Source organism: Mauremys reevesii, linkage group 1, assembly GCF_016161935.1.
Source record: "Mauremys reevesii isolate NIE-2019 linkage group 1, ASM1616193v1, whole genome shotgun sequence".
Taxonomy (NCBI): domain Eukaryota; kingdom Metazoa; phylum Chordata; order Testudines; family Geoemydidae; genus Mauremys; species Mauremys reevesii.
Window position 1 is genome coordinate 353218577 of NC_052623.1, and position 25504 is coordinate 353244080.

Here is a 25504-nt window from a genome sequence, read left to right on the forward strand (position 1 = left end):
TGGGCTTTATTTCAGGCGGTGGATGGAGTAACATTTGTCATTACTTTAGAATGAGCAACAACAAAATTCTTACATTTTCAAAGCTGCTGGGAGCTTGTTCTAGCCCCGTTTCCTGAGAGTGAAGCAAAGTCTTTGTCCTTTAACAAGCAAACTAAGGTGTCATGTTCAGGCCACCCAGAATTGTGAGCCACTGTGTTACTACTCTGCCTTAGCAAGAGTCTGAGCTTTGCTGCTGCTGAGTTAGGTGTCCGCTCCCTGCCACACCAGCCCGTCTGCTTCATCAGCAAACTCTTCAAGACTTTGCTAGTCTAAACCTTGCCTTACCAATCAGTAAACCTCTGAGACGTCTCCCTGCAGTCTCCAGTCCCTCTCACAGGACACTCTCAGAAGTCACCAAGTTCGCTGCCTCCACATCAGCCCGTTAGGTTAGCTGAAGACTGACACATCACTTTAATAAACAACACTGAGATGGTTTTGTAGTAAAATCAAGAATAGGTTTATTAACAAAGAACAGAGATGTACATATACTAAGCAAGAGAAAAAGACAGGTCTGGTTACAAATAAAACCAAATAAAACATGCTTTCCAGTGACTAAAACTTAATCTTCGCAAGTTACAATCTTTGGTTAAGCAGTTTTCTTTCTTAAATCAAGTTACCAGCATCCCTAGCCCTCCAGACTAGGGGATCCTGCTTTCACAGGCTCACAGGGCACCGTTCTCTGTGTTCCCTACGTGGCTTTTTTGCTTCTGCTTATATTTCCCTCATTATTTTTGTCTCCAAAGCCAGGATGACCTCCTGCTGTCCTTCCCATTCTGTGGACTTCCCATCCTCCTCCTGATTCGTATGGAAATAGGGCTTCCATTGTTTTTATAACATAGTGGTTAATTTAAACGGGAGACAGGTAGATAGCTATCTTCCATCCTATCAGGGAGAAAGCCTGTTTCTCCCTTTGTTTGGGCATAGACTTTAAATCATAATATCAGTGAGTGTCCATAATTGCTCATATAATGTTAATACATCCATGATATTAATCACCAGTGTGTCATGAAAGACCTCACTTGATACACCGTTATTAAGATGATGTTTTAAAAAAAAGTGAATGGTACAGAGTTTAAGCATAGACGTTTCTGGTTATCAGGAAATAACATACAGATTATCAAGGGGTGCAAAGTTCGGTTTAAGATCGGATGGCATAAGGAATACATAATCTGCAATATCCTGTCAACCTCTGGAACTCCTTGCCTGAGGTGGTTGTGAAGGCTAGGACTATAACAGGGTTTAAAAGAGAACTAGATAAATTCATGGAGGTTAAGTCCGTTAATAGCTATTAGCCAGGATGGGTAAGGAATGGTGTCCCTAGCCTCTGTTTGTCAGAGGGTGGAGATGGATGGCAGGAGAGAGATCACTTGATCATTGCCTGTTAGGTTCACTCCCTCTGGGGCACCTGGCATTGGCCACTGTCGGTAGACAGGATACTGGGCTAGATGGACCTTTGGTCTGACCCAGTATGGCCATTTTTACGTTCTTATGTTCTTATCCCTGACTGGAGGTAGAAGGTTAACGGGTCGAAGTACAGACATTGAGATATGAGGGTATGTTGTAGTACAGTGATGTTGTATACAATCAGTTGATTCAATTGCTTATTCTTTGGGGTTCAGAAGCCATGTTCTAACCCTGGGGTATCTGGACCCTGATGGTCACACAAACCTCCCACTGATTTCCAGCGAGGCCCCAATATAATTCAGTGAAAGCTTTTGCAGTTGACTTTAATGGGAACAGGATCAGACATTAAAGGACAGAATTTGGGCCCAGCAAGAAGTACTAGGCTATAGAATAATCTCTGCAGAGAAGCAGTGGGAGTACTACTGCTTGACACACCTTTAAAACAAGATGGGACAAAGCACTGGGAAAAGGGTACAGCATGTTGCTTGGGAGAAGGTAGCAAAGACTTTACATCATTTTGTCCGTTCCCATGAGTCTATCAGATCATAAGCAACAAAAGATCTTGTTTTCATCCTTAGTCGTTAAAACTCCCAACACAAAACAACTGATATATATGGGCATAATTATCCCTAACTATAAGGTTTCCAGAATTTTTGATGAGGTGGGCACCAACAGGAATTTTAGTAACATGGGTTTGGTAGCTTGATTTACGTGCCAATCATAGACGTTCAAACGTTCATGCTCTAACTCTCCCCAAAAAACCTGGTTCCCCAGCCAGACCATGCTTCCTATTCTGCACCATGGACATACAAAGGCTGAACTGAACCTGGGTCTCCCATATCCTAGCTGAGTTCCCTAACCAGGGGGCTAAAGTTTTTAAGTCAGGCTTCTATCACCATCCTCTCCCGTGCTGGCTTTGTGAATCTAGTCCTCCTTTGCATTTGTCAAAATGCCCACAATGAAAATGAAAAATGTCAAGTTTTGTTTTGACCTGACTCGAAATTTTTTTGACTTTTTGATTTAACGGAATTTTTGAAAAATCTCATTTTTGGTTCAGACCCAAATGAAATCTTTTCCCCTCCTAGAATTGGCGTGAGCCGGAAACTCCGTTCTTTGCCCAGCTTTAATCGTGGGAGATGTAGTCCAGTCCATAGAAGAGAATGGGGGCATGAGGTAGCTGAATTACCACTCCCACGGAGCTCTGCAGGGGCATGACCAAATCAGAATGTTCAGTTTTAAACCATTTTTTTGTTTTGTTTTTGTCACAATTTTCTCTCCAAAGAGACCGTGCACACACCAGCTTGTTGGCTCAGCTGAGGACCCACACTTCACTTTAATACACAGCACCGAGAGGGTTTATTGTAAAACTTAGCATACAGTATATTAATCAAGAACAGAGATTTAAGTGGTACTCAGCAGGAGAAAAAGAGACAGGTCTGGTTACAAGCAAAACAAACACAGCACACTTCTTAGTGACTAAAACGTAACTTTAGGAAGCTGCAAGCTTTGCCTAAGCAGCTTTCTCACTTACATCAAGCTACCAGCAGCTCCAGCCCCGTAGGCAGGGCGACCCACCATTCACAGAATCAGAGGGTTCTGTTCCCTTTGTCCCCTAAGTGATGGGTAACAAAGGAATCCCTCTTCTCTCTCTTTTTGAAAAGTAAACCCAGAGTTCCTCTCCCTGGCTGCTTGTTCTCCGGGTTGCAAGCGCCAAGCTCCTCCTTCATCCACTGTTCAATTTGCTTTTTCGATTGGCTTGATCACTTTGGTGACTTGAGATGCAAATGTACTTGTTTCAGAGTAGCAGCCGTGTTAGTCTGTATCCGCAAAAAAAACAGGAGTACTTGCAAAGAAAAAACTAACAAATTTTTTTTTAGCTGAGCGAGCTGAGCTAGCTCACTCACTTCTTCAGAGAATGATAATGACACACACACACAGGATAGATACATACACATAAGAGAAAGAAAAAAAGGTGGAAGTACACACAGAGTCAGAGAAATTAATGAGTTTAGAGTGAGCAGGAGGAAAAAAAAAGGAAAAAACTTTGATGAAGATGTAGATGATGGGTGTGAAAGTGAGAGGTGAGGGAGATAGGGAAATGTACTTGTGTTGTCCTTTGCTTGTTAGCCTGATCCAGGCAGACGGGTAAATCCACATTCCTTTGCCTAGGGTGGGCGTGTTTATCAGCTGCCTCCACAACTCATCTTTTAAGAACATATTTCCAGCATGCGTACCTAACTCTTTACACACAAGCCGTGCATACATCAGAGCGTGATAGTCGTGATAGCGGTTCTCCAGTTTTTAAATGATACCTTATGAGACATTGTTTGGCTAAAGATTTTGACAACAGTGTGGTAGGGGGGCCCTTTGCCAGTTGGCATAAAGGCATTCTTAGGATCACAGGGCCTGATCCAAAAACCTATTGAAGTTGATACAAAAGATCCCATTGATTTCATTTAGCTTTGGGTCAGGCCCTCTGTTATTCGTTTATATATTATTAAAAAGCAACACAGCTCAATAGCAGCGAACAAAGAAAAATAGTCTCGCTCATTGGAGCGTTTTAGTGTGTCCAGGACTTCGTACCTGTGATTCCTCAACTGTTGTGCGGGTCAGAATGATCGATCTCTCTTCCTGTCATTAATAACCTCTTGCAGACTTGTGTTCAGTTATCCTTGTTCTCTTTCTGGTCACTTCCTCCTCACTTCAAAGTTTTCTCCCCCACCATAAATCTGCTGCCCCTCACTTCCTGAGTGCGTTGCCGCAGAACAAATTGCTTCTTTTGAACCACTCCAGCGTAACAATAAAAATAAAGTCTCGGCTCATAAAATATCTGACCATTTTCTTATTGCTTGGCACCCGGGGAAAGTTCCCCTCATCTGGCTGGCAAGCACTTTCAAAGTCCCTTCCAACATTTCAGTTACAAGATGAAATTCTTTTGTGGGAGGGAGGGGTTGGGGAACTGCCTGGCTCAGGAGAATAATGAAGAGAAATAGAGCCCTTTACCTCTCTGTTGCTCAGCTGCAGCCAAAAATCATTATCAGCTGACAGTTCACAGCAGTGGTCTATATAAACAAAGTTATGGTCCTTAGTCCAGTGCCCAGCAAACAGGTGTTCACATCATCACAAAATCTACCCTAGCAAATGGCCTTTATCCTTCTGAGCAGTCTGAACAAAGAGTCTAGAGGCGAGCTGGAGCAGGGGGGTGGGCGGGGCCATGGGGAGCTGCCGGTGGGTGCTGAGCACCCACCATTTTTTTTCCGTGGGTGCTCCAGCCCCGGAGCACCCATGGAGTCAGCGCCTATGACTAGAGGTATGTCTACACTGCAGTCAGGGTGTGGCTGCAGCATGTGTAGACGTACCTGAGCTAGCTTTAATCTAGCTTGCTGAAGTAACAACAGCAGCGAAGCCAATTCCGCACTTCTCAGGCTCCGGAGTCCGAGCTGCAATAGCGCCACAGCATGAACCCTGTGAGCCTGAGTCAGTAGACCTGAGCTCTGAGACTTGCAACCACACGTTTTAAAATGCAACGGAGATGTACCTGGGATGTGCTCAGGCAGGTCACCTGCTGCTGTGACTTCCCTGAGATCGTTACTCAAGCTAGCTAGATCAAAGCTAGCTCCATGCTAGAGTCACTCCTCTGTTTGCAGTATAGACATACCCTAAGGATCGAAATCTCTGGACACTGTGAATGAAGCTTGCGATATCTTTGCCTGACTTCTACCTATGAAGGCTTCTGTTCCCGGACAGTCAGTCCGTCACCTTTCACCAGGACTGACATCATTTCATTTAAAAAGATCATCACCCTAAGATTTGTTTAAATCTCTCTCTGCCTCCCAGGGCCGGCTTTAGGACCCACGGGGCCTGATTGGAATACTTGGCGGTGGTCCGGGGCTTCGGCGGCATTTCAGTGGCGAGGGGTCCGCTCCAGGTCTTCCTTCTTTCCCTTTTGGTCTGATCCTGCACCCACTGAAGCCAGAGGCAAACCTCCCATGACTTTCACTGGAGCAGGACTGGTGTTACTTTGTTGTGGTCACTAACGTGTGTGCTCTGGCTTCATGGATGATTTGGTGCCATTTTAATAGCTAGACTTGGCAGAATTCGATGTTTATTTTTGTGTGATTTTAATGGATAACATCAATGTTTATTTTAAGCATTTGTTTATCCATTTTAATTTTCAGTTGCTCAAAATTATGGGTTTTAAGCATTCCCCCCCATTTTTTATCAATTTAAATTTTCACAGTTATGGAAAATTATAGGGACTCAGACAATTATTTAATGACAGTAGACACTGAGATTCAATCAGCTAAAGCTTTATAACTGCTCAAATGCAAATTGTCGCGGCCCCGTGTCAAATACACACCCTTAAATCAAACTCTAATAATTTCTCAAGCAGCATTTTTCTTACTTTGCCGCTCTGTACATTTTGATTATTGTCTATGGAAATATTTTGTGGGGGTTTGTGTGTTTGCAGTGAAATTGATGTTTATTGACATTTACTGATTTAAAAAAATAATCGAATCCTTCCAAGCCTATTACAAGCGTGAACAAGATTCACTGACACCTAGAACTCGGAATGGTACTTATTCCCTGCTTTTTAAATAGATACTGTTCTGGGGCCTTTCTTAGGCTCACAAAACTCTAATGAAGTATTTGACAATGAGAGAACTTAAATTCCGATCTGAGGCCTTGCCTGTAGAACTAAATGGATTTAAAATTTGTCTTATGGCAGTGCCCAGGCACCCCAGTCATGGGCCAGAACCCCATTGTGGTAGGGTTCCCACATGGTTCCCATATGGTTCCCGCCCCAATGAGGTTACAATCGAGGTATTGAATCTGAGGTCTGGTGTACGCTAGAAAATGAGGTTGGCTTAACGACGTCACTCAGGAGTGTGAAAGTGTAGAAGGTGCTAGGTCGAAGGAACTGCATTATTCTAACTTTTTGCAGAGATCTTTGAGATAAAAGGCAGTTGCTTGCTTTCAGCTTGTTAAAACAGTAGGAGGCCTTTTCCTGCCTGTAACAGGCCTGTAGCTCCCTTCTAACAGGAATGTACAGCCCTTCTCCAGTTGACTAGAGCCCTGTGGCATTAAGAACTCTCCTTCTGAAATACACTTCAGAGCAAGGTTGCCATCTTGCTCTGCTGGTGCCAGGGGTTTTGTGTTGACTTACTGCATTCTCCTTTCTTTAGCTGTGCCTAAGACCCACATTGGTGAGGTCTCCCATGTGTTAATGCTTAAGAACAATGGGCTCATGTAGTACAATGAATTTTGCTTCTCTCCTTTAAATTAGAGGCTTTAACATTATTTCCAACACACAGGCCTGGTCTATACTAACGAGGTAAGTCAATCTGAGTTATGCTAGTTAAGTTACGTTAAGTTATGTAACTTAAGTCGTCGTAACTTAGATCGATTTACAGTGGGTGTGGTGAAGAGGTTATAAGTCTGGTCAAGACGTGCAAAGTTGGTGTGACGTTGTCTACAAATTTTTGCATGGAAAAATCTTGAGGTTTCATTTCAGGAGACAGTTTTGAGCTCTTTGGGTTTTCCAAAATGTGACAAAATAGCTGTTTTTTTAGCATCCTGAAGAATTGCAAAATTTTGAATTGTAAATGTGTACACATTTCAACTCTGAATGCCCAAAGCTGCCTTTTGATGGGAGCGTGCCCATTTGTATTTGGGAACAGGCTGCTTTTCATTGTGAAAGGAATGCATTTTTGAGGAAAACCTTTTTTAAAAGGTGGCTATTTTCTCTAGGAATGGGACCATTTTCTGAGTTCTTAATAAACCATTCAGTTTCAGATACTTTCACCTCTCATTGTCGATATGCATCTGGCACATGCTAGTGAAAGGCTGATCGTGCCAGGCATGGTGTGACAGCTGTAACCCACTGACGTATCGTAGGTTCCCCCTTTGTGCCTGATCCACAAGGGATCTGAGTGTAGCAGCTCGTAGTTTAGCTCTGGAAGTTCCTGGTTCAGTCCCTGGTGCATCAGTCAAGTTGGCAGTCATCACACAGATACTGTGCAGATATCCCAAATGCAGCTCTGCCAATAGACCACACTTAATTTAATCAGCTCTGAGGTGATGAACTCTGCTCTCATCTCATGAAAATACCTTTGACATATAAAGGTGCAGTATGCAGCAAGCTAAAACTTTACAGCATCACAGCTATATAAATGGCAGCTCACAATCAATTCAGCACAGAAGCACCAACCCCCAGCACCCTGGTTCCCACATGTTAGCAGCCCCCTCCTTCCTGTCTTCCTTCCCCCTTGCATCAGCATATATTGAATCACAGTCATTTGTAAACAGGAGGCAGTTGTTACACAAAATCACCATAACTGCAGACACACAAATGGGCTTCCACACAGCTTGTGCTCTAGCTTGTCTTGCCTTTGTTGACCAGGATCTGCAAACTATCTGGACCTATATACATCACACAGAGACATCTAGTAGCTGAAAAACATACTACAGTATCATTGCCTCTCCCAACCAGCTCTGCCCCGCTCTGTTCCTCTTAAGGCGGCAGCATCCCTGCAAGCAAAATAGTCTGACATACTGTCGATGACTACAGGGCCACCACTGCAGTGCTGTGGAGTCTTTCTATAGTATTTGTTCCAGTAAGGAGATCCAAAACCAGAGAGCCATGCTTCTCTCTAACCTATGTTACCTGTGGCTCTGTGTTCAAGGTGTTCTCAAAGACGGGTGAGAGGATGAACCGGCAGTTTGTTGAGGATCGGGCCATGGTGATTGACCCGCTCCCTTTTATCTGGAATGTCAAAGGACCTGGGCCTCACTACTGTCTTGATATGAAGATGTCCCGGCTCAAACGACTGGCCTTCGCCTTTGAATTTGGATCAGTGAACCCCAGGTAAGAGGGCGACTCTAACAACAAAAGGAAAGAGAAACCCATCCGGCCCAGTCTGAAAAGGGGAAGTAACTGACCATAAGAAAAAACGATTTAAACCCGATTGTGGAAGCTCTAAGGAGGGAGTCAGTTCTTGGAGAGCTCGGGCGTGGGTGTGGAGCTGCACACGGGCTGGGTCGTAGGCCACTAAGAACTGCTGCTGATTCAATTCCTCCAGGGGCTCTGGGGTGGCATTCACCAGTGTGATTGTTACGCCCTCCTTGGAGAGGGCGCCGCTTGCTCCTCCCGTCACTCCTGGCCAGCCCTGATAGAAGGGAGGTGGGACCTTGTCCCACCTTTCACCCTGCCCACTTTCAGGCAGGAGGCAACCGTGGGGTTGCTAGGAGGGAGCAGGGCCTGCAGCTCCCCAGCCACGCTATTCCTGGCTATTGGGCATGGGGCCAAGAGGACATGAGAGGGGCTTTGTCACCTCTCCCTATCCCCATCTTGTGTACCCTCCCAGGGCTTTCTCCCTCCATGTTTCAGAGCACCCCTCCTTCCCTCTAGGTGACATAGCCTATGCCAGGTTTATTACGAGCATCTATGATACCATCAACTGTATTCATGGTGTTATGCCCCTCTTAGCTTATGAGGGGCAAACACCATGAGGGCATACACCGTGCTGGCACCATTCCTAGCCTCAGGCCCTCTCGCCCACTGACTAAGAGGGTCTGGGGTGCTCAATCTAGGAGGGCGAGTCTTAGGCATGCTGATTAAGGAGTGAGGTCGATGGGGTCCTCATGCTAGTGACAGAGGGTGGAGGCACCCAGGATTAACCCTTTAAAGACCCCTCAAGACCTCTATCCACTATCTGATATCAGTCCCAGGACCTGCACTTACTTGGTTCAACTGTCCAGGTAGCTCACCTGGGTCCTTTGCCTGCCTCCCCTCTGGTCTCGTCCTGTCTGTTTCCAAGGCTGCTGGTTGATCCCACTAAAGGCAGGCTGAGTACATTAAACATGAGCATATCAGTAGATACAATAAAGAGCCCCTCCAATATCAGGCCACCCTGACGATCAGACCTGGCTTCTTTTTCTTTTACAGACAATCGTTCCCAGTGACTGAGTTTCCTGAAAGGTAAAGAAGAGATTTAAGACCTTGCATAAAAGTCAGCACCGATGTGTTGGGAAGGGATGTGCGTTATCTTCTGGGTTTATCGCTGGGTTCTTTGATGGCAAAAGCATCAATAGTTCTTTGCTCAGAAATAGTGCTTAGATGCTACACTGTGGGGCACTCTAGAAAAACCAGGACAACATTAAATCCTAATGAGGCCTGGGCCCCATATAGCATTTTTCATCCATAGATTTTAAAACTCCTTTACACAGGCTAGTAAATATCATTAACTGCATTTTACAGAGGGGAAAACTAAGATGCAGGAAGGGGAAAAAATTCACCCAAGGTCACCCAGTGGGTCAGTGGCAGAGCTAAGAAAAAGATCTAGGTCTTCTGCATTCCAGTTCAGTGTCCTATTGGCTGGCCCCTATGCTGGATTTTTCTAGGATCTCAACGCACAAGAACAACCCACAGTATTTGCACAGGAAGTAGGGGAACACAATTACAAAGTTTCCAAAGGGGTGCATATGACAAACACCTGTGAAGAATTTTTAGCCATGTACTTTCCAAAGAGATATTATCAATAGCAAAGACTTGTTGAGGCATCCAGCCAGAAGTCCTACCTGCAGTATATGACCTAGTCTGTTCTCGAATGTTTTCAGTGTATGGGCTGAAAGAGAAATCCCTTCGTGGAACTATCCTGCTGCCAATGCCATAATTCCCAATCGCTTGCACCTCCATGTATTTCATTCTGGGGATTATTACCAGGAAGAGTTCTCCAGACCACAGGTGCTTCACACCTAGAGAATCACTCTGCTTTCTCCTGCCTAGTTGGAAATACCCAAAGCACTGGGACTTCTGTGACTGGAAGGACATCTGCCTGGAGATTTTTCTTAATGGCACCCCCATGACTTAGTTTTTTTAAAACCAGTGATATATTTTTAGATGAGCTAGCCAGAGATATTCTCTACATGTGTTGTCACATTCCAGCTCCACAGAGTATTCCTTCCCCAACCTTTTTTGTGTATTTTTCAGTGGTTTCCATTATTATTTGCTAAACATCTTGTAACTTCTCCCTCCACGGATTCCAGTCCTTGCGTGTCTTCCCTTAATCCTGTGCATTTCACAAACAATCACTTGTTTGAACAAACCGGCTGATATACCGACTGCCTCAAACATTTGATTTTTTCCCCCCCAAAGGTGCACAAGCTGCTTTGTCACATGCAGTTGTTTTCTAGACACACTGTGCACCAGATCCCCAGCTGGTGTAAGTTGGTGTTTAACTCCATTAATGAATATGAGATACATGGTACTACCTTGATTTACATCGGCTGAGGCTCTGGCTCTCTCATTCATGTCACTTTTTAAGCCCTCATTTTTCTAAAGAGTATTATTTTGGGTGGTTTCCAATATACAGCTCCTCTAACCAGGCAGTGCTAGTGTTGAAACTGCCTCTATCTGTTGCTGCTTGTCAAACATGGTGATTACCTCAGAAGCTAAAAACTCCAGACATTTTTTTGGGGAGGGGGAGGAGGCAGAGATGGGAAATAGTTTGATTTTTTTCTCCCTCTCTCATTCCTTAGGATCGTTAAACTTGACATCTCTTTAAATGAGCTGGAAGAACTGCAGCCTGAAGCGCTTTTTCCTTTTGAGAATCTCTCTGAATTGGATGCATCCCTCAATGCTTTAGGCGTGTGAGTATGACATAGTGTAAGTGATTGATGTGCTCTCATGAAAATGTTCTTTTCATAAAAAGGAGGGGAAGCATTTTTTTTTAATTAGAGCTCTGAAAGCGAGGGATTGTTAGGTCTGGCAAAATGTTGGCAGGTTTCTTCTCTCCTGGGTCAGCCGGTGTACCTTCATATGTAGCCTGCATCCCTCTGAAATTTCAGTTGTGATCTGCACCACATAACTCTGTCAATACCTCGCTCTTGAAATGCACCACTCTGGTATGCCAGTGCTAGTCTGCACCATAAAGGCATGTCTGGGTATCTCACTCCAAACCGGATGAGCACAGCCATTTCTGAGCAGAGAGAGCTACTCGTTCCTAAAACATTAGACATGAGGGCTCTGCAATGACCATGAGTGGAACTATCAAATTCATCTTTAGAATCATAGAATATCAGGGTTGGAAGGGACCTCAAGAGGTCATCCTGTCCAACCCCCTGCTCAAAGCAGGACCAACCCCAACTAAATCATCCCAGCCAGGGCTTTGTCAAGCCGGGCCTTAAAAACCTCTAAGGAAGGAGATTCCACCACCTCCCTAGGGAACCCATTCCAGTGCTTCACCACTCTCCTCGTGAAAAAGTTTTTCCTAATATCCAACCTAAACCTCCCCCACTGCAACTTGAGACCATTACTCCTTGTTCTGTCACCTGGTACCACTGAGAACAGTCTAGATCCATCCTTTTTGGAACCCCCCCCTTCAGGTAGTTGAAAGCAGCTGTCAAATCCCACCTCATTCTTCTCTTCTGCAGACTAAACAATCCCAGTTCCCTCAGCCTCTCCTCATAAGTCATGTGCTTCAGCCCCCTAATCATTTTTGTTTCCCTCTGCTGGACTCTTTCCAATTTTTCCACATCCTTCTTGTAGTGTGGGGCCCAAAACTGGACACAGTACTCCAGATGAGGCCTCACCAATGCCTAATAGAGGGGAATGATCACGTCCCTCGATCTGCAGGCAATGCCCCTACTTATACAGCCCAAAATGCTGTTAGCCTTCTTGGCACCAAGGGCACACTGTTGACTCATATCCAGCTTCTCGTCCACTGTAACCCCTAGGTCCTTTTCTGCAGAACTGCTGCTTAGCCATTCGGTCTCTAGTCTGTAGCAGTGCATGGGATTCTTCCTTCCTAAGTGCAGGACTCTGCACTTGTCCTTGTTGAACCTCATCAGATTTCTTTTGGACCAATCCTCTAATTTGTCTAGGTCCCTCTGTATCCTATCCCTACCCTCCAGCGTATCTACCACTCCTCCCAGTTTAGTGTCATCTGCAAAATTGTTGAGGGTGCAGTCCACGCCATCCTCCAGATCATTAATGATGGTTATGATCTGAGGCTGGATTTGAACTGCTCTCAGGTGAAAGACTAGGACACTAACTCACTGCAGCACCAAGGCATCAGATAGAGAGGATTCTTCATTAAACTTCATGCATCCTCCCTAGATATAGCTTGTTGCCTTTTGAAGGTTCCATAGGATAGTGACTTGAAGGGAAGCCACAAAACCTTTATGTACTAGAGATGGATTTAAGCTGCAGTATTCTGATTGTCTCCCAGATGCGTGGATCTGGGGTTTTGGTTGAACCTTTCATAAAGGCCATTTGCAAATTCTGCACCTGAGTTCAGATGTCCCTCAACCCTAAAAGTTCGCGTAACATTGGTTTCCAGAGTTTGGTTAGTTACCTCCATCATTGACCTGTATTATTCAGGAGCTCTACCTATTACTAATACCCTTCCCAACTGTTTTGTCTTTGGCTCCAGTATCAGAGGGATTGAAGTTCTTCCCAACCTCGTTGTATTAAACCTCAGTCATAATGCACTCAGAGACCTGAGAAGTTTAGAAAACTGCATCCACCTGTCTGTGCTGAATGTGTCTCACAATCAAGTGAGAGCCCTGGGAGACATGCCACTCCTGAGCAACCTGATGCGGCTTCACTTGGGTTCCAACGAGGTATTTTCCACCGGTGGCAGGGCACTGTGGTGTGCTCATGGGCAGAAAAGATGGGTTACGTACTCAAGGTAATCCTAGGGATCCTCTACCCAAGCTGGAATTTTAGTCAAGACACTGGGTTTAACACCTCTTCTCTTGAAAGTTGTCAGGAATAGATTTTAAGTCTCTAAAAGACAGCAGCAGGGCTGAGCAGGGCAGGCACTACGTTGTGTGGGACTTGGTATGAAGTAAGATACGTGTAGACCACCCCGTTTATTCCCTTGCCTGTGACTGGACTCTTCCCTCCCACAACCTCTGCTCAACCAAGAGGAGAGGTAGGAATTCCACTTCTGGCTCCACTGCTGACCAAGCGATGGAGAAGAGACCAGGACACTGGACAGTCCATCTAGAGCCGGGAATGGGGAGCTGTGGCCATACCCCCTCCTGCACTCCAACCCCCTGCCCCAGGCTCAGCCCAGAGCCCCCTCTCACACTGTGAACCCCACGGCCCCAGCCCAGAGCCCACACCCCGTCCTGGACCCCAACCCCCTACCCCAGCCCGGTGAAAGTGAGTGAGGGTGGGGGAAGAGTGAGTGATGGAGAGAGGGGGGGATGGGTTGAGTGGGGCAGGACTTTGGGGAAGGGGCGGGGCCTTAGGGAAGGGGCGGGGTAGATCCTGGGTTGCCCTTAAATTCAAAAAGTGATTTTGCGCGTAAAAAGGTTGGAGACTCCTGGTCTAGAGGTACAGTTTGTGGCACCATTGGGGGCAGGTAAGTAGGGAGGTCCCCAGCCTGTCTCATTTCCTGCTTTGTCACTGTTTCCTCCTCCTCCTGTTCCCCCTGTAGCTGAGGTCTCTGGAAGGCATTCAGAATTTGCCCCAGCTCTGTGAACTCTATGTCCAGAAGAATCGGATTTCCAGCTTGCTGCCTCTCTCTTCCTCATTGGCTCTCAATGTACTGGATGCTGCCAGCAATGAGATCAGCTCCCTACAGCAGGCCCTGCATGTGCTTGGAGGACTCCGCAGGCTGAGACATCTCAAACTCCAGGTGAGTTTGGGGCCTACAATAAAGTACTAACAAGGCAGGGGCATTCAGATCAGGGTTGCTTTACCAGTTGCCTCTAATTTCCATATACGTTTACATACGAATGTCCACAGGATGGGGAGATTGGAATAAAGGGAACGAAACTTGGCCAATTCTCATTCCGATTACAGATCTATGTATAAATCTGGGAGTCACCAGTTCACACTAGGCTACAAAACCTGCACACTTGGTAGAGGGCCACCCCAGGGATTGCTGTGCACTGAACCAGTCCATTCACCCACCCTCGTGCTGGTCTGTGGGTTCTAGCACTGCAGCCTGGGGGCTATTAGACGATCGAGTGCCGAGTCTGCGCCAATGCACCAGGGGATCAACATGATTCGTGTGCCCCAGGTACTCCTGCCTGGTCTACACCTAAAAATTAGATCGACGTAGCTACATTGGGAAGGGCTATGGAAAGTTTCACACCATGTAATTAGGTCAACCTAATTCTGACTAGGGTGACCAGACAGCAATTGGGACAGAGGGGGTGGGGGGCAATAGGAGCCTATATAAGAAAAAGCCCCAAATATCGGTACTGTCCCTGTAAAATCGGGACATCTGGTCACGCTAACCCCGACTGTAGACACAGCTGGGTCGATGGAAGAAGAGGTGCCTCTCAGAGAGGTGGATTTACTGCAGACTTGGCAGAAAAGCCCCTTCTGTTGATGTAGGAAGTGTCTACGCTCCCGTGCTACAACAGCACAGCTGCCTCACCATACCTCTGCTGTTGTCGGGGATGTTGCTCCAGGGAACCGTTGGGTCAGTAATTACTTGTGCTTTATTTCCCCACAATGACTTTACAAGGGCAACCCGCTGGCCCGGGACAGCCGCTACGTCGCTGCAATCAAACAGGCCACTTCTGTGGAGACCCTGGACCATGCGCTTCTCAGGGACCCACCTCACCGCTCAGCCTTGTCTTTGTTCAGCTGGTCTCTACTCAGAGAATCAGTGGCCGGTTCGATGGACTCAGGTCTGACCAAGGAGGATCTGAAAAAATCAGCTAGGAGGATCTTCCTGGAGAGACTGCAGCGTAAGACGGAGAGCACTGAGCACGCTGTACATCACTTGCACAGCAGAATACTGTAAGGAGTGTATGGCCTTTCTCCTTGTTTAAGTAGTGTAAGGGCCGGGGATGCCGGAACAGGGGGGCCAAGGCCCCCCCACTTTTTGCCATGCGCCTGGCCCCTTGCCCCTCCTCTTCCCCCCAAGACCGCACCCCCCAGCCAAGCCGGAAGCTGGATCCCAGCATGGGCAGCTGTGAGGAGCCAGGGACCCTCCACCTGCCTGGGACAGGGGAGCCCAAGAGCAGCCCCTGGCCCGTGTCCCTGCCCCCGGGGCCCTGTTACCATGGCCCGGCTGCAGCTCTTCGGCCCCCAAGGCCCCGCCCCCAGAGCCGTGTCGGGGTAAGAGACGCATGGGCAGCTGTGGACCTGGGCAAGGGACACGGGGGCAGGGACATGGGCCGGGGGCTGCTCTCGCCCCTTCCCCCAGGCAGGTGGAGGGGCCTGGGCTCCCTGGCCCAGATCCAGCTTCTGGCTTGGCTGGGGGGCAGGGCCTCAGAGGGAGGAGGAGGGGACAGGGGCGGGGCCATGGAGGGGACAGGGCGGGGCCGTGGAGGGGACGGGAAGAATCTGTCGCCCCTGGAGGGATCAGAGGTCAACTTCAGTCTCTCTGACCATGGGAATCAGATTTATACATGGCAAGGGGTCATCTATAATACTCAGCTCCATGGCCAGGCTCCTGGAGATGTCGGGGAATTTGCCACTGTTAACGCTGTGCAGTGATGGGGATGTTTGTTGACACTGTTAATTGACATGGAGCGATAGGAGCAATTCTGCACGGCTAGAACCCTGGAGGAACAGGGGCATGTGCCTGGTATTTACTGTACAGTAAGTGCGTGGGCACTTTTTGTCTTGTGTCATCAGCGGGGACTCCCCCATGTGACTCGCCTACATTTTAAATCCTCACATACTGCCCTGGATATGCAAACTCACAGCACGGCACCCAGGTGTTGTCATCTGAACATGCTGGTCAGATGCGAGCATGGCCCTTCGCCATGCAACTGCCAGCTAGGCTGAACCTATGGTTCATGGTAGGGCAAGATTTCCCTCTCTCTCTGACAGGGACCTGCGGGAAGAGCTGAGAGAATACGAAGAAACCTTCAGAACAGAAGTGGATGGCTGCATAAGGTAACGTGAGCCATGTCATACTGACTGCATTTCATTAGTCTCAGGGGCCAGGAAGCTGCAGAGTGGAAGTGAACCAACATCCTCCTCTGGTATTTAAATATTATTCCATGCTGCATATGGCAGACAGCATGGCCTAGTGGGTAGCGCCCTGGACTGGGACTCAGGGGATATGGGTTCTGTTCTCAGGTCTGCTGCTGGGTGATCTTGGGCAAGTCATTTTGCCTCACCATGCCACAATTTCCCCATCTGATCTCCTTTGTAAAGTGCTATATAAGAGCTAGGTAATGTTATTATATAGCATTGATATATCAAGATAGCCACTGGACTCGATGAAATCATAAGAGATGGGAAGGATGTATTATCCTGCACTGGCAGGAGCGTGGACTGGATCACTGAATATGTCTCTCCATCCCCAACATCTACGATAGATCAGCCATCCCATCCCACTGTAGAGGACCCACTGGATATCAAACTGACATTATGTGAAGAGGTGCTTGATGAAGGCAGTTATGGCCCAGATGCACCACAAGACCGATGTCATTATTACTCCATCGCAATAAAACAACTTAGCTTAGAATCTTGCCATACAGATTGTGTCCAAGATGCAAACTGCAGCATGAAGGAGCAGCACTCCCTGGGTTGTGCTAGGGTGATGCAGGATCGGTGCTAGGGTGTTCAGCTGATGCAGGCGGAAACAAAGTCTTTTAACGCAGCGTCAAACCTTCTCCCTCTCTAGGTACATCAACGTTCTCCCATCTGAGGATTTCCAGGGCTTGGTTAATCCTCAGGAGATCCCGAATGCCATGGAGAAGTATCTGTTCACCAAGTTCTGGGAGAGATGGCAGCATGGCAGAAGGAAGCCGGCCAATATACCCTACAAGGAGCTGACCAAACCCGAGGAAGTAAGAAGTGTAATTGTTAGCAATCGTTGCGCCTGTCAAACGCTGCAGGCTCAGCTCGAGGGACCATTAGAGAAGTTTCCTTCTGATTGTCTTACAGTTCTGTGTGTCTAAAATATAACCAGGTGCTGGCAAGGGCAGGAGAGAGTGAGAGAACAGGTGAAGTGCAGAGAGCTGCTCCTAATTAAAACGAGGGCAAAAGGATTCTCCCCGCAGTGGGGTCTACTTCTCATCTCAGTCCACTGCAGAGACAGTGGGTGAAATCCTGGCCCCATTGAAGTCAATGGGAGTTTTGCCATTGACATAAAAGGATCCAGGATTTCACCCAGTGACTTCTAAATGCTCACCCTCTTCTGGGGTTCCTGCTTTCCCTTCCCTAACGTCCCAGTTGGCCTAAACTGAGCTCAGACACATTCCTCTCATGGCTGGGTGCCCTGGCAATCGCTGCAGTGAACTCAGGCAATTGGGGAAAATTCTCTGCTGTGTGGGAAAGGAGATTTTTAACCCTTTCCCTGACAGTTATGTGAGATAAGAACGGCCATCCTGGGTCCATCTAGCCCAGTATCCTGTCTTCCAACAGTGGCCAATGCCAGGTGCCCCAGAGGGAATGAACAGAACAGGTGATCATCAAGTGATCCATCCCCTGTCGCTCATTCCCAGCTTCTGGCAAACAGAGCCTAGGGACACCATCTCTGCCCATCCTGGCTAATAGCCATTGATGGACCTATCCCCCATGAACTTATCCAGTTCTTTTTTGAACCCTCTATAGTCTTGGCCTTCACAACATCTGCTGGCAAGGAGTTCCACAGGTTAACTGTGCGTTGTGTGAAGAAATATTTCCTTTTGTTTGTTTTAAACTGGCTGCCTATTAAATTAAACCTGCTGTCTGAGGTCTGCACCTTATCACGGGCACTGTACAAGTCTCTGCTGCACAGGGGCTGGAACAATTTGTATAGTGGGGGTGCTGAGTGCCATTGAACCAAACTAAATACTGTATATGACGGAAACCTCTTCAACCAGGGGGTGTGGCAGCACCTTCAGCATCCCTAGTTCCAGCGCCTATGCCACTGCATATTGGGCAGTTGGTGTGTGTTAGCCTGTACTTTGGCAGGGTCTTGCAGAATGTTAGGATTTCCTCATTGTTTTCATCAAACCAGTCTTGGTGCCGAGGAGTGGTGCCGACAGATTCAGGAGAAGTGCAGAGAGCAAGACAAGGAACTGCTCCTGGCATTCATTGACCTAACCAAGGCCTTTGACTCTATCATTCGTGATGCTCTATGGAAGGTGCTGTGTAGGTTTGGCTGTCCACAGAAATTCATTTCCATCATCAGACTACTCTATGATGGGATGACTGCCACCATTCTGGGCAATGACTCGAAGACCAAACCATTCATCCTGCACACTGGTGTCAAGCAGGGCTGTGTCATTGCTCCGACACTCTTCTCCATTTACCTTGCTGTGATCCTGATCCTCATCCGTGACTGCCTTTCTGATGGAATCGGGATTATCATATGGATGGCCAACTCCCCAGTCTTCAACATCTCCAAACAAAATCTAAGATCACGAGAACTGGCATCACTGATCTGCAGTATGCAGATGACTGCATCATCCTTGCATACACAGAGTCCAACCTGCAAAGTGCTCTAAATCTTTTCGCAGCTGCCTATCACAGCCTGGGTCTCTCTCTCAACATCGGGAAAACCAAGGTACTTTACCAGCCCTCACCTGCACAAACTACTCTTCGCACTCCACAAATCACCATCAGCAGAGAACCTCTGGAAAACGTGGACAATTTTCCATATCTTGGCAGCCACCTCTCCCAAACAGCCAGCATTGACACAAATCAAATACAGGATCCGCCATGCCAGCACATCCTTTGGAAGACTACTGAAATGAGTCTTCAATCATAGGGATCTGCAAACAGGCACCAAGATCTTGGTTTACAAGGCTGTTGTCATCCCCACCCTTCTCCAAGGGTGTGAAACCTGGGTAACCTACAGACGACATCTCAAGCGGCTGGAGTGGTTCCAGCAGCGCTGCCTCAGGAGGATTCTCAGGATCGACTGGGAAGACCGACGACTAACTTCAGCTTTCTCTCTGCAGCCAACATCAGCAGTATAGAAGCGCAGGTCATGAAACACCAACTCCACTGGGCTGGCCGCTGCCTGCGTATGCCTGACACTCGCCTCCTGAAGCAAGTGCTCTTCTTTCAGTTAAGTCAGGGAAGAAGGGCTCATGGAGGGCAGCGGAAGCGTTTCAAAGACGTATTGAAAGTGCACTTGAAAAGGGAGGCATCAACCCAACAAACGGGGAGGACTTGGCGCGGAACAGTACACGGTGGTGCCGCACCATACGCCAAGCCACGGCCCACTTTGAGGAGAACAGAGGTACTCATGAGACAGAGAAGCAACAAAGGAGGAAAGAAAGGGTACAACACACAGCCAACAACTATGTCTCCTCCATGATCACACCTGTTACTTCTGTGGGAAAATCTGAAGGGCATGAATTGGGCTCCTCAGCCACCTGAAAACCCACCAATGAACCTGTAGCAGGTCGCTGACTCACCGGCATGGCGCCTCCTGCTGGTCGTCCGGGAATTAGCTCATTCCAGCACTCGGCGTGCCTCCTGCTGGCTGGTGTCTCGCCTGCCTCAGGCCCTGTGTCCCTCCCAGACCTTGGTGCCCCTTATCTTGTGGTTCTGCTCACCGCAGTACCCCCACACGCTGGGTCTCCCCTCCCAGGGGAACCCCCTCCCCCTATGCCCACCTTGCCTCAGAGGCTACTGCCAGTTATCATCTACCCCTGTTCTCTGGGGCACACTGCAGTCTGTAATGGCCACTCATCACTGGCAAGGGGGCTGCACCTCTGCAGCCCCTGTACCTGCTTAGGCCTTAAACAAGGCCTCAGCCTGGGGAGTTGCCAGGCTGGAGCTCCCCAGCTCCTCTTGCCCTTCAACAGCATTGCTCTGCCCTAGGTACCCTGTGTTCCCAGGGCAGCCAGGCCCTTCTCCCTCCGAGGCTGGGGTGAGACTGTTCGCTGTCTGGTCCGGCAGCTCTTTTATAGGGCCCAGCCTGGCCCTGATTGGCTGCATCCCAGCCTCTTCTTATTGGCTCTCAGCCCCAGCCCTCTCCAAGGGCTGGCTTTTAACCCTTTCAGGACCAGAGCGGGGTGACCGCCCCACTACAGAACCCCTTTGGCAGACATCATCCTCACATCGAAGAAGAGTCAGAGTGTGGCAAAGTGCGGGCAATTGTCAGGGGAGTTGGAGAAAGCTGATGGGAGTAATTGAAGTTAATTATCTAATTAGGTGTGGAGGAGGGGCTAGGTGAGCTAAAGAGCCAATTATCATTCTTGAGCTGATAGGCTAAGAAGGGCGCAGGAAGGAAGTGAGAGGAGAGAGAGGCACAGGGCTGGGTTAGCTGGATGCCACTCTCACAGAGATGGGACACCGCACTGCTTCATGGGACGGTGAAGGTGTTCATGGAGGGAAGGTAAATGAATGACGTGGTGTGGAGTCAGCAGTTCCCGTGGTACTAAAAGGCAGGAGGGGAGCAGCCTCTGTGATGCAGAAGGAGCTTATGACAAGTTACAGTGCCAGGGTGAAGGGAGTTTTTTCCTTTCTCGTGTGAGTGCTGAAGGTCTAAGGGGCAGTAATTAAGTTAAACAGCTCTAGTGGAAGAAGCAAACCCTTGATTCACTAGGGGAACAAAATCAGGTTAGACACGATGTCTGTAAAGAGCCCATGTCCTTCCTATTGTTCCCACAACAGCTACCTTAGTTAACTCAAGTTTAAAAAATCACATACCCTTCATGATCGCTCTTTGTTGGCTCTTGTGCATTTCACTCAGCTGGCTGGCTGAAAACAGAACCTGCCACTTTTCTTTCTAGACAGCTTCTCTTCATTTCATGGCCATGAAAAAGGGCTAACGGCCTCACTTCGGTGTCAGACCCTGCCCCGGATTCCCTTTTTCCAGAGAGGAAAAATCACCACAGTTGCTGCCTTTGAATTACTCTCCCCTGCTGAGGGTTGAGTTATTAATGTAAAATAAGAGTTTAAATAAAAACTAGACTCTCCCAGCCTTCTCCACTAGCCCAGCAGTACCTTCTGCCCCTCATAATGCTCTGTAACCTGGGCCAGTGATCCATTCTCCACTGCCTTGGCACAAGGGTGCATGATTACACTGAGTGCTGGACAGTGGAGAATCAGGCCCCTAATTTAGTTAGTTTAAGCAATTAGCAGCCTCTTAAGTGCCCCTACTGTTGGTAAAGGGGTAAGCACCTTCTTGGACAAAGTATTCAGGCCAAGATTTTCAAAAGTTCCTAGGGGGGCTTTCTGAGTGCCCCGTTTGGGGTGCCCTATAGGGGCTTGACTTTCAGGGGGTGTTGAGCACCCACCTTCCAAAAATCAGCCCCCTCCCAGGTGTCTCACCTTGTTGTTATATGGAGATTTGGGCTTCTTCTGTTCCCGAGTTGCTTGGTTTGTTTCTTTGAAGCAGCAGGTTGCAGTTGTTTGGGCTGCTCTCCAAGATGGCGGCTTGTTTTTGCGCCTCACAGTGAGAAGCCAGTGACTAGTGGAAAAGAATCCCTGCCCCTGCCGGTGTAAGCTTGCAGGCACTTCACGGCACCCACCCTCGCCTCGCATCAGGCAATGGCTGATCAATGGCTGCTTTTCTTGTCACATGGCCACAGGAGGCCAATCATGTGCCTCCTCTGCACACTTTTTTCAAAAAGCCATCAGCTTATAAAACTGGGCAACCAAACTCACTAGTCACTTAAAAATATTGTGGCCTGTCATCTTCCAAAACCCTGCCCCTTTCCCTACACTTCCAGAAACTCGTCTATCATTTATGTTGGGTGTAACCCACAGGCCATACGGACCCCGATGCATTTGTGAAAATAATACTGAACCACAACAGTTCACTGTACCTTATTTGCTCCTACACTGCTTGGATTTTTCCTTGCAGAATGGTGACTGAGTTCATTTGTGGGGGTGGATGAGATGGAAAGTGGGTCATAAAAAGTCTAGACAGATGTGGCCTCCCTAAAGAGACTCAATCTTTATTAAACAGGCCAGAGCCTCGGCCTGCATGAAGAGACTGGGTATGAGCTAATAACAGAGCCATCTCTGGGCTGCACCATCTTTAACTCTTTCAGCTTGCAGCACCGTTTCTACAACTGTATTTTCAATAAACGAACAGTTATTTTTGCCTTTTTGTGGGCAGGGAACTCATTGTGTAGGGTGTGAATTTCTGCTGGCGAAATATGCTGGTTTAGCATCCCCGGAGAGTGAAATCCTCTATTTTTGTACCAAACAGCTGCAGCATGGACTATGTTAGTGCATGATTTTACCACATTGTAAGCTGGTGGGCTATCTCACTAGCCTGTGTGCCAAACAAACACTCTGCAGCCACAGGATTTCACTTTCTTTCTTTCTTAGAATCATAAAATATCAGGGTTGGAAGGGACCTCAGGAGGTCATCTAGTCCAACCCCCTGCTCAAAGCAGGACCAATTTCTTTCTTTCTTTCTTTCTTTCTTTCTTTCTTTTTACAAAAACCTGCTTAGCATCTCAGGACAGGTCTACATTACAGCCTAAGTCGATATAATTTACGTTGCTCAGGGGTGTGAAAAAGCCACCCCCACCCCCAGCGACACAAGCATTGCGCTGTCCACGCCACCGACATAGCTTCTGCTTCTCGCCAAGGTGGAGTAATTATGCCGATGGGAGAATGCTCTCCTGTCAGCATCCTGACAGGTTTCAGAGTGGTAGCCGTGTTAGTCTGTATCAGCAAAAACAACGAGGAGTCCTTGTGGCACCTTAGAAACTAGCCAGTTTATCTGGGTATAAGCTTTCGTGGGCTAGAACCCACTTCATCAGATGCATGGAGTGGAAAATACAGTAGCAGGTATAACTACACAGTACATGAAAAGATGGGAGTTGCCTTACCAAGTAGGGGGGCAGTGCTAACAAGACAATTCAATTAATAGTAGAATACCAAAGGAGGAAAAATCACTTTTGTAGTGCTAATGAGAGTGGCCCATTTCAAACAGTTGACAAGAAGGTGTGAGTAACAGTAGGGGGAAATTAGTTTTTGTAATGACCCATCCACTCCCAGTCTTTATTCAAGCCTAATTTAATGGTGTCCAGTTTGCAAATGAATTCCACTTCTGCAGTTTCATGTTGGAATCTGTTTTTGAAGTTTTTTTGTTGAAGAATTGCCACTTTTAAGTCTGTTATTGAATGACCAGGGAGATTGAAGTGTTCTCCGACTGGTTTTTGAATGTTATAATTCCTGATGTCAGGTTTGTGTCCATTTATTCTTTTGCGTAGAGACTGTCCGGTTTGGCCAATGTACATGGCAGAGGGGCATTGCTGGCACATGATGGCATATATCACATTGGTAGATGTGCAGGTGAATGAGCCCCTGATAGTGTTACTGATGTGGTTAGGTCCTATGATGGTGTCCCTTGAATAGATATGTGGACAGAGTTGGCACCAGGGTTTGGTTCCTGGGTTAATGTTTTTATTGTGTGGTGTGTACTTGCTGGTGAGTATTTGCTACAGGTTGGGGGGCTGTCTGTAAGCGAGGACTGGCTTGTCTCCCAAGGTCTGTGAGAGTGAGGGATCGTCCTTCAGGATAGGTTTTAGATCCTTGATGATGTGCTGGAGAGGTTTTAGTTGGGGTCTGTAGCAGGGTGGTTACCCGCTCCTGCCCTGAGGGGTTAAAGCCAGCCCTGCAGAGGGCTGGGTCTGTGGAAGGAAAGAGCTGGGTTGATTAGGGGAAGCAGCTGCAGCTGGGCTATGCCCCAGCCAGAGCCCAGCTGGCCCTATAAAGAGGCTGGGAGCCAGGAGCTCAGGAGTCTCTCTCTGTTTGTAGAGGGAGATGGGCCTGGCTGCAGGGAGCTAGACATGAGGTACCTGAGTGAAGCAGGGCTGAGGAAAGGCAGAGGAGCTGGGGAGCTCCAGCCTGGAAAGCCCCAGGCTGCGGCCTAGCAGAAGGCCAACAGGTACTGGGGGTTGCAAAGGGTAGCCCAGGGGTAGGCCAAGGCAGCAGGTCCAAACCCCTTTGCCGATGATGAGTGGCTGATACTGCAGTCTGCCTCAGGGAACGGGGGCTAGATGGAGACTGGGCAGTAGCCAATACTGAGGCAAAGGGGGGATAGTGGGGTGGGGGTTCCCCTGGGAGGGGGAGACCCAGTTAAAGGGGCACCGGGGTCCTGGGAGGGACACGGGGGCCAGTAGCTGGAAGGCGGGTCACCGGCCTGCAGAGGGCGCTCTGGGCTGGCAGTGAGCTAATTCCCGAGGACAACCAGCAGGAGGCGCCACAGGGGTGAGTCAGCCCGTCTACAGGGTCTATAGGTGATGGCTAGTGGCGTTCTGTTACTTTTTTTGTTGGGCCTGTCTTGTAGTAGGTGACTTCTGGGTACCCTTCTGGCTCTTTCAATCTATTTCTTTACTTCTCCAGGTGGGTATTGTAGTTTTAAGAATGCTTGATAGAGATCTGTAGGTGTTTGTCTCTCTCTGAGGGATCAGAGCAAATGCGGTTGTATCTTAGAGCTTGGCTGTAGACAATGGATCGTGTGATGTGGTCTGGATGAAAGCTGGACGCATGTAGGTAAGTATAGCGGTCAGTAGGTTTCCGGTATAGGATGGTGTTTATGTGTCCATCCCTTATTTGCACTGTAGTGTCCAGGAAGTGGATCTCTTGTGTGGACTGGTCCAGGCTGAGGTTGATGGTGGGGTGGAACTTGTTGAAATCCTGGTGGAATTCCTCAAGGGCCTCTTTCCCATGGGTCCAGATGATGAAGATGTCATCACTGTAGCGCAAGTAGAGTAGGGGCATTAGGGCATCTTCACCTGACATGCCGCTGTAGGGCTGTAGGGTAGACTTGCCCTGAGTTGTGTCCTTTCCCGCGACACGGGTTCTTCTGCAGGGGCCTAATGTTCTTAGTGCAGTCACCAAAGAGAACAGAATCTAGTGGTCAGAAATACCCATGCATTAGTCCGTTTGGGTGAACACCAAATGTTCACAGTTTGTTTTTGGCTGAGATATCAGCACCCAAAAGTTTGGGTGGCTTTTTCACACTATCTAGATTTCTTGGTGACCTGGAAACCTCACAAGATCAGTCTGTTTCATGAGGTTTCTTAATTTTCTGCAGCTGGACAGGCTGGAAATTCCACAAGACCAGCCTTACATCTGGTAGTTTGACACTTCTGGTTCTTAACTGCAGCCAAAAGTGTAAAAAGGGAACCTATCCAAATGTGTACTCAACAGGATTGATTCCAG

General features: G+C 47.9%; 1 protein-coding gene across 1 annotated transcript in view; it reads left to right on the forward strand.

The window, feature by feature from the left end:
* Nucleotides 1-8139: 8139 nt before the first annotated feature.
* The window catches only part of LOC120379968 (protein phosphatase 1 regulatory subunit 7-like), a 37912-nt gene continuing 20547 nt past the window's right edge, over nt 8140-25504 (forward strand). The window contains exons 1-7 of the mRNA XM_039497509.1: nt 8140-8311; nt 9392-9424; nt 10984-11094; nt 12879-13068; nt 13893-14093; nt 14934-15211; nt 16253-16318. Coding sequence (XP_039353443.1) covers nt 8154-8311; nt 9392-9424; nt 10984-11094; nt 12879-13068; nt 13893-14093; nt 14934-15211; nt 16253-16318 — 1037 coding nt within the window. The 5' untranslated portion in view covers nt 8140-8153. The remainder of the gene's footprint in view (nt 8312-9391; nt 9425-10983; nt 11095-12878; nt 13069-13892; nt 14094-14933; nt 15212-16252; nt 16319-25504) is intronic.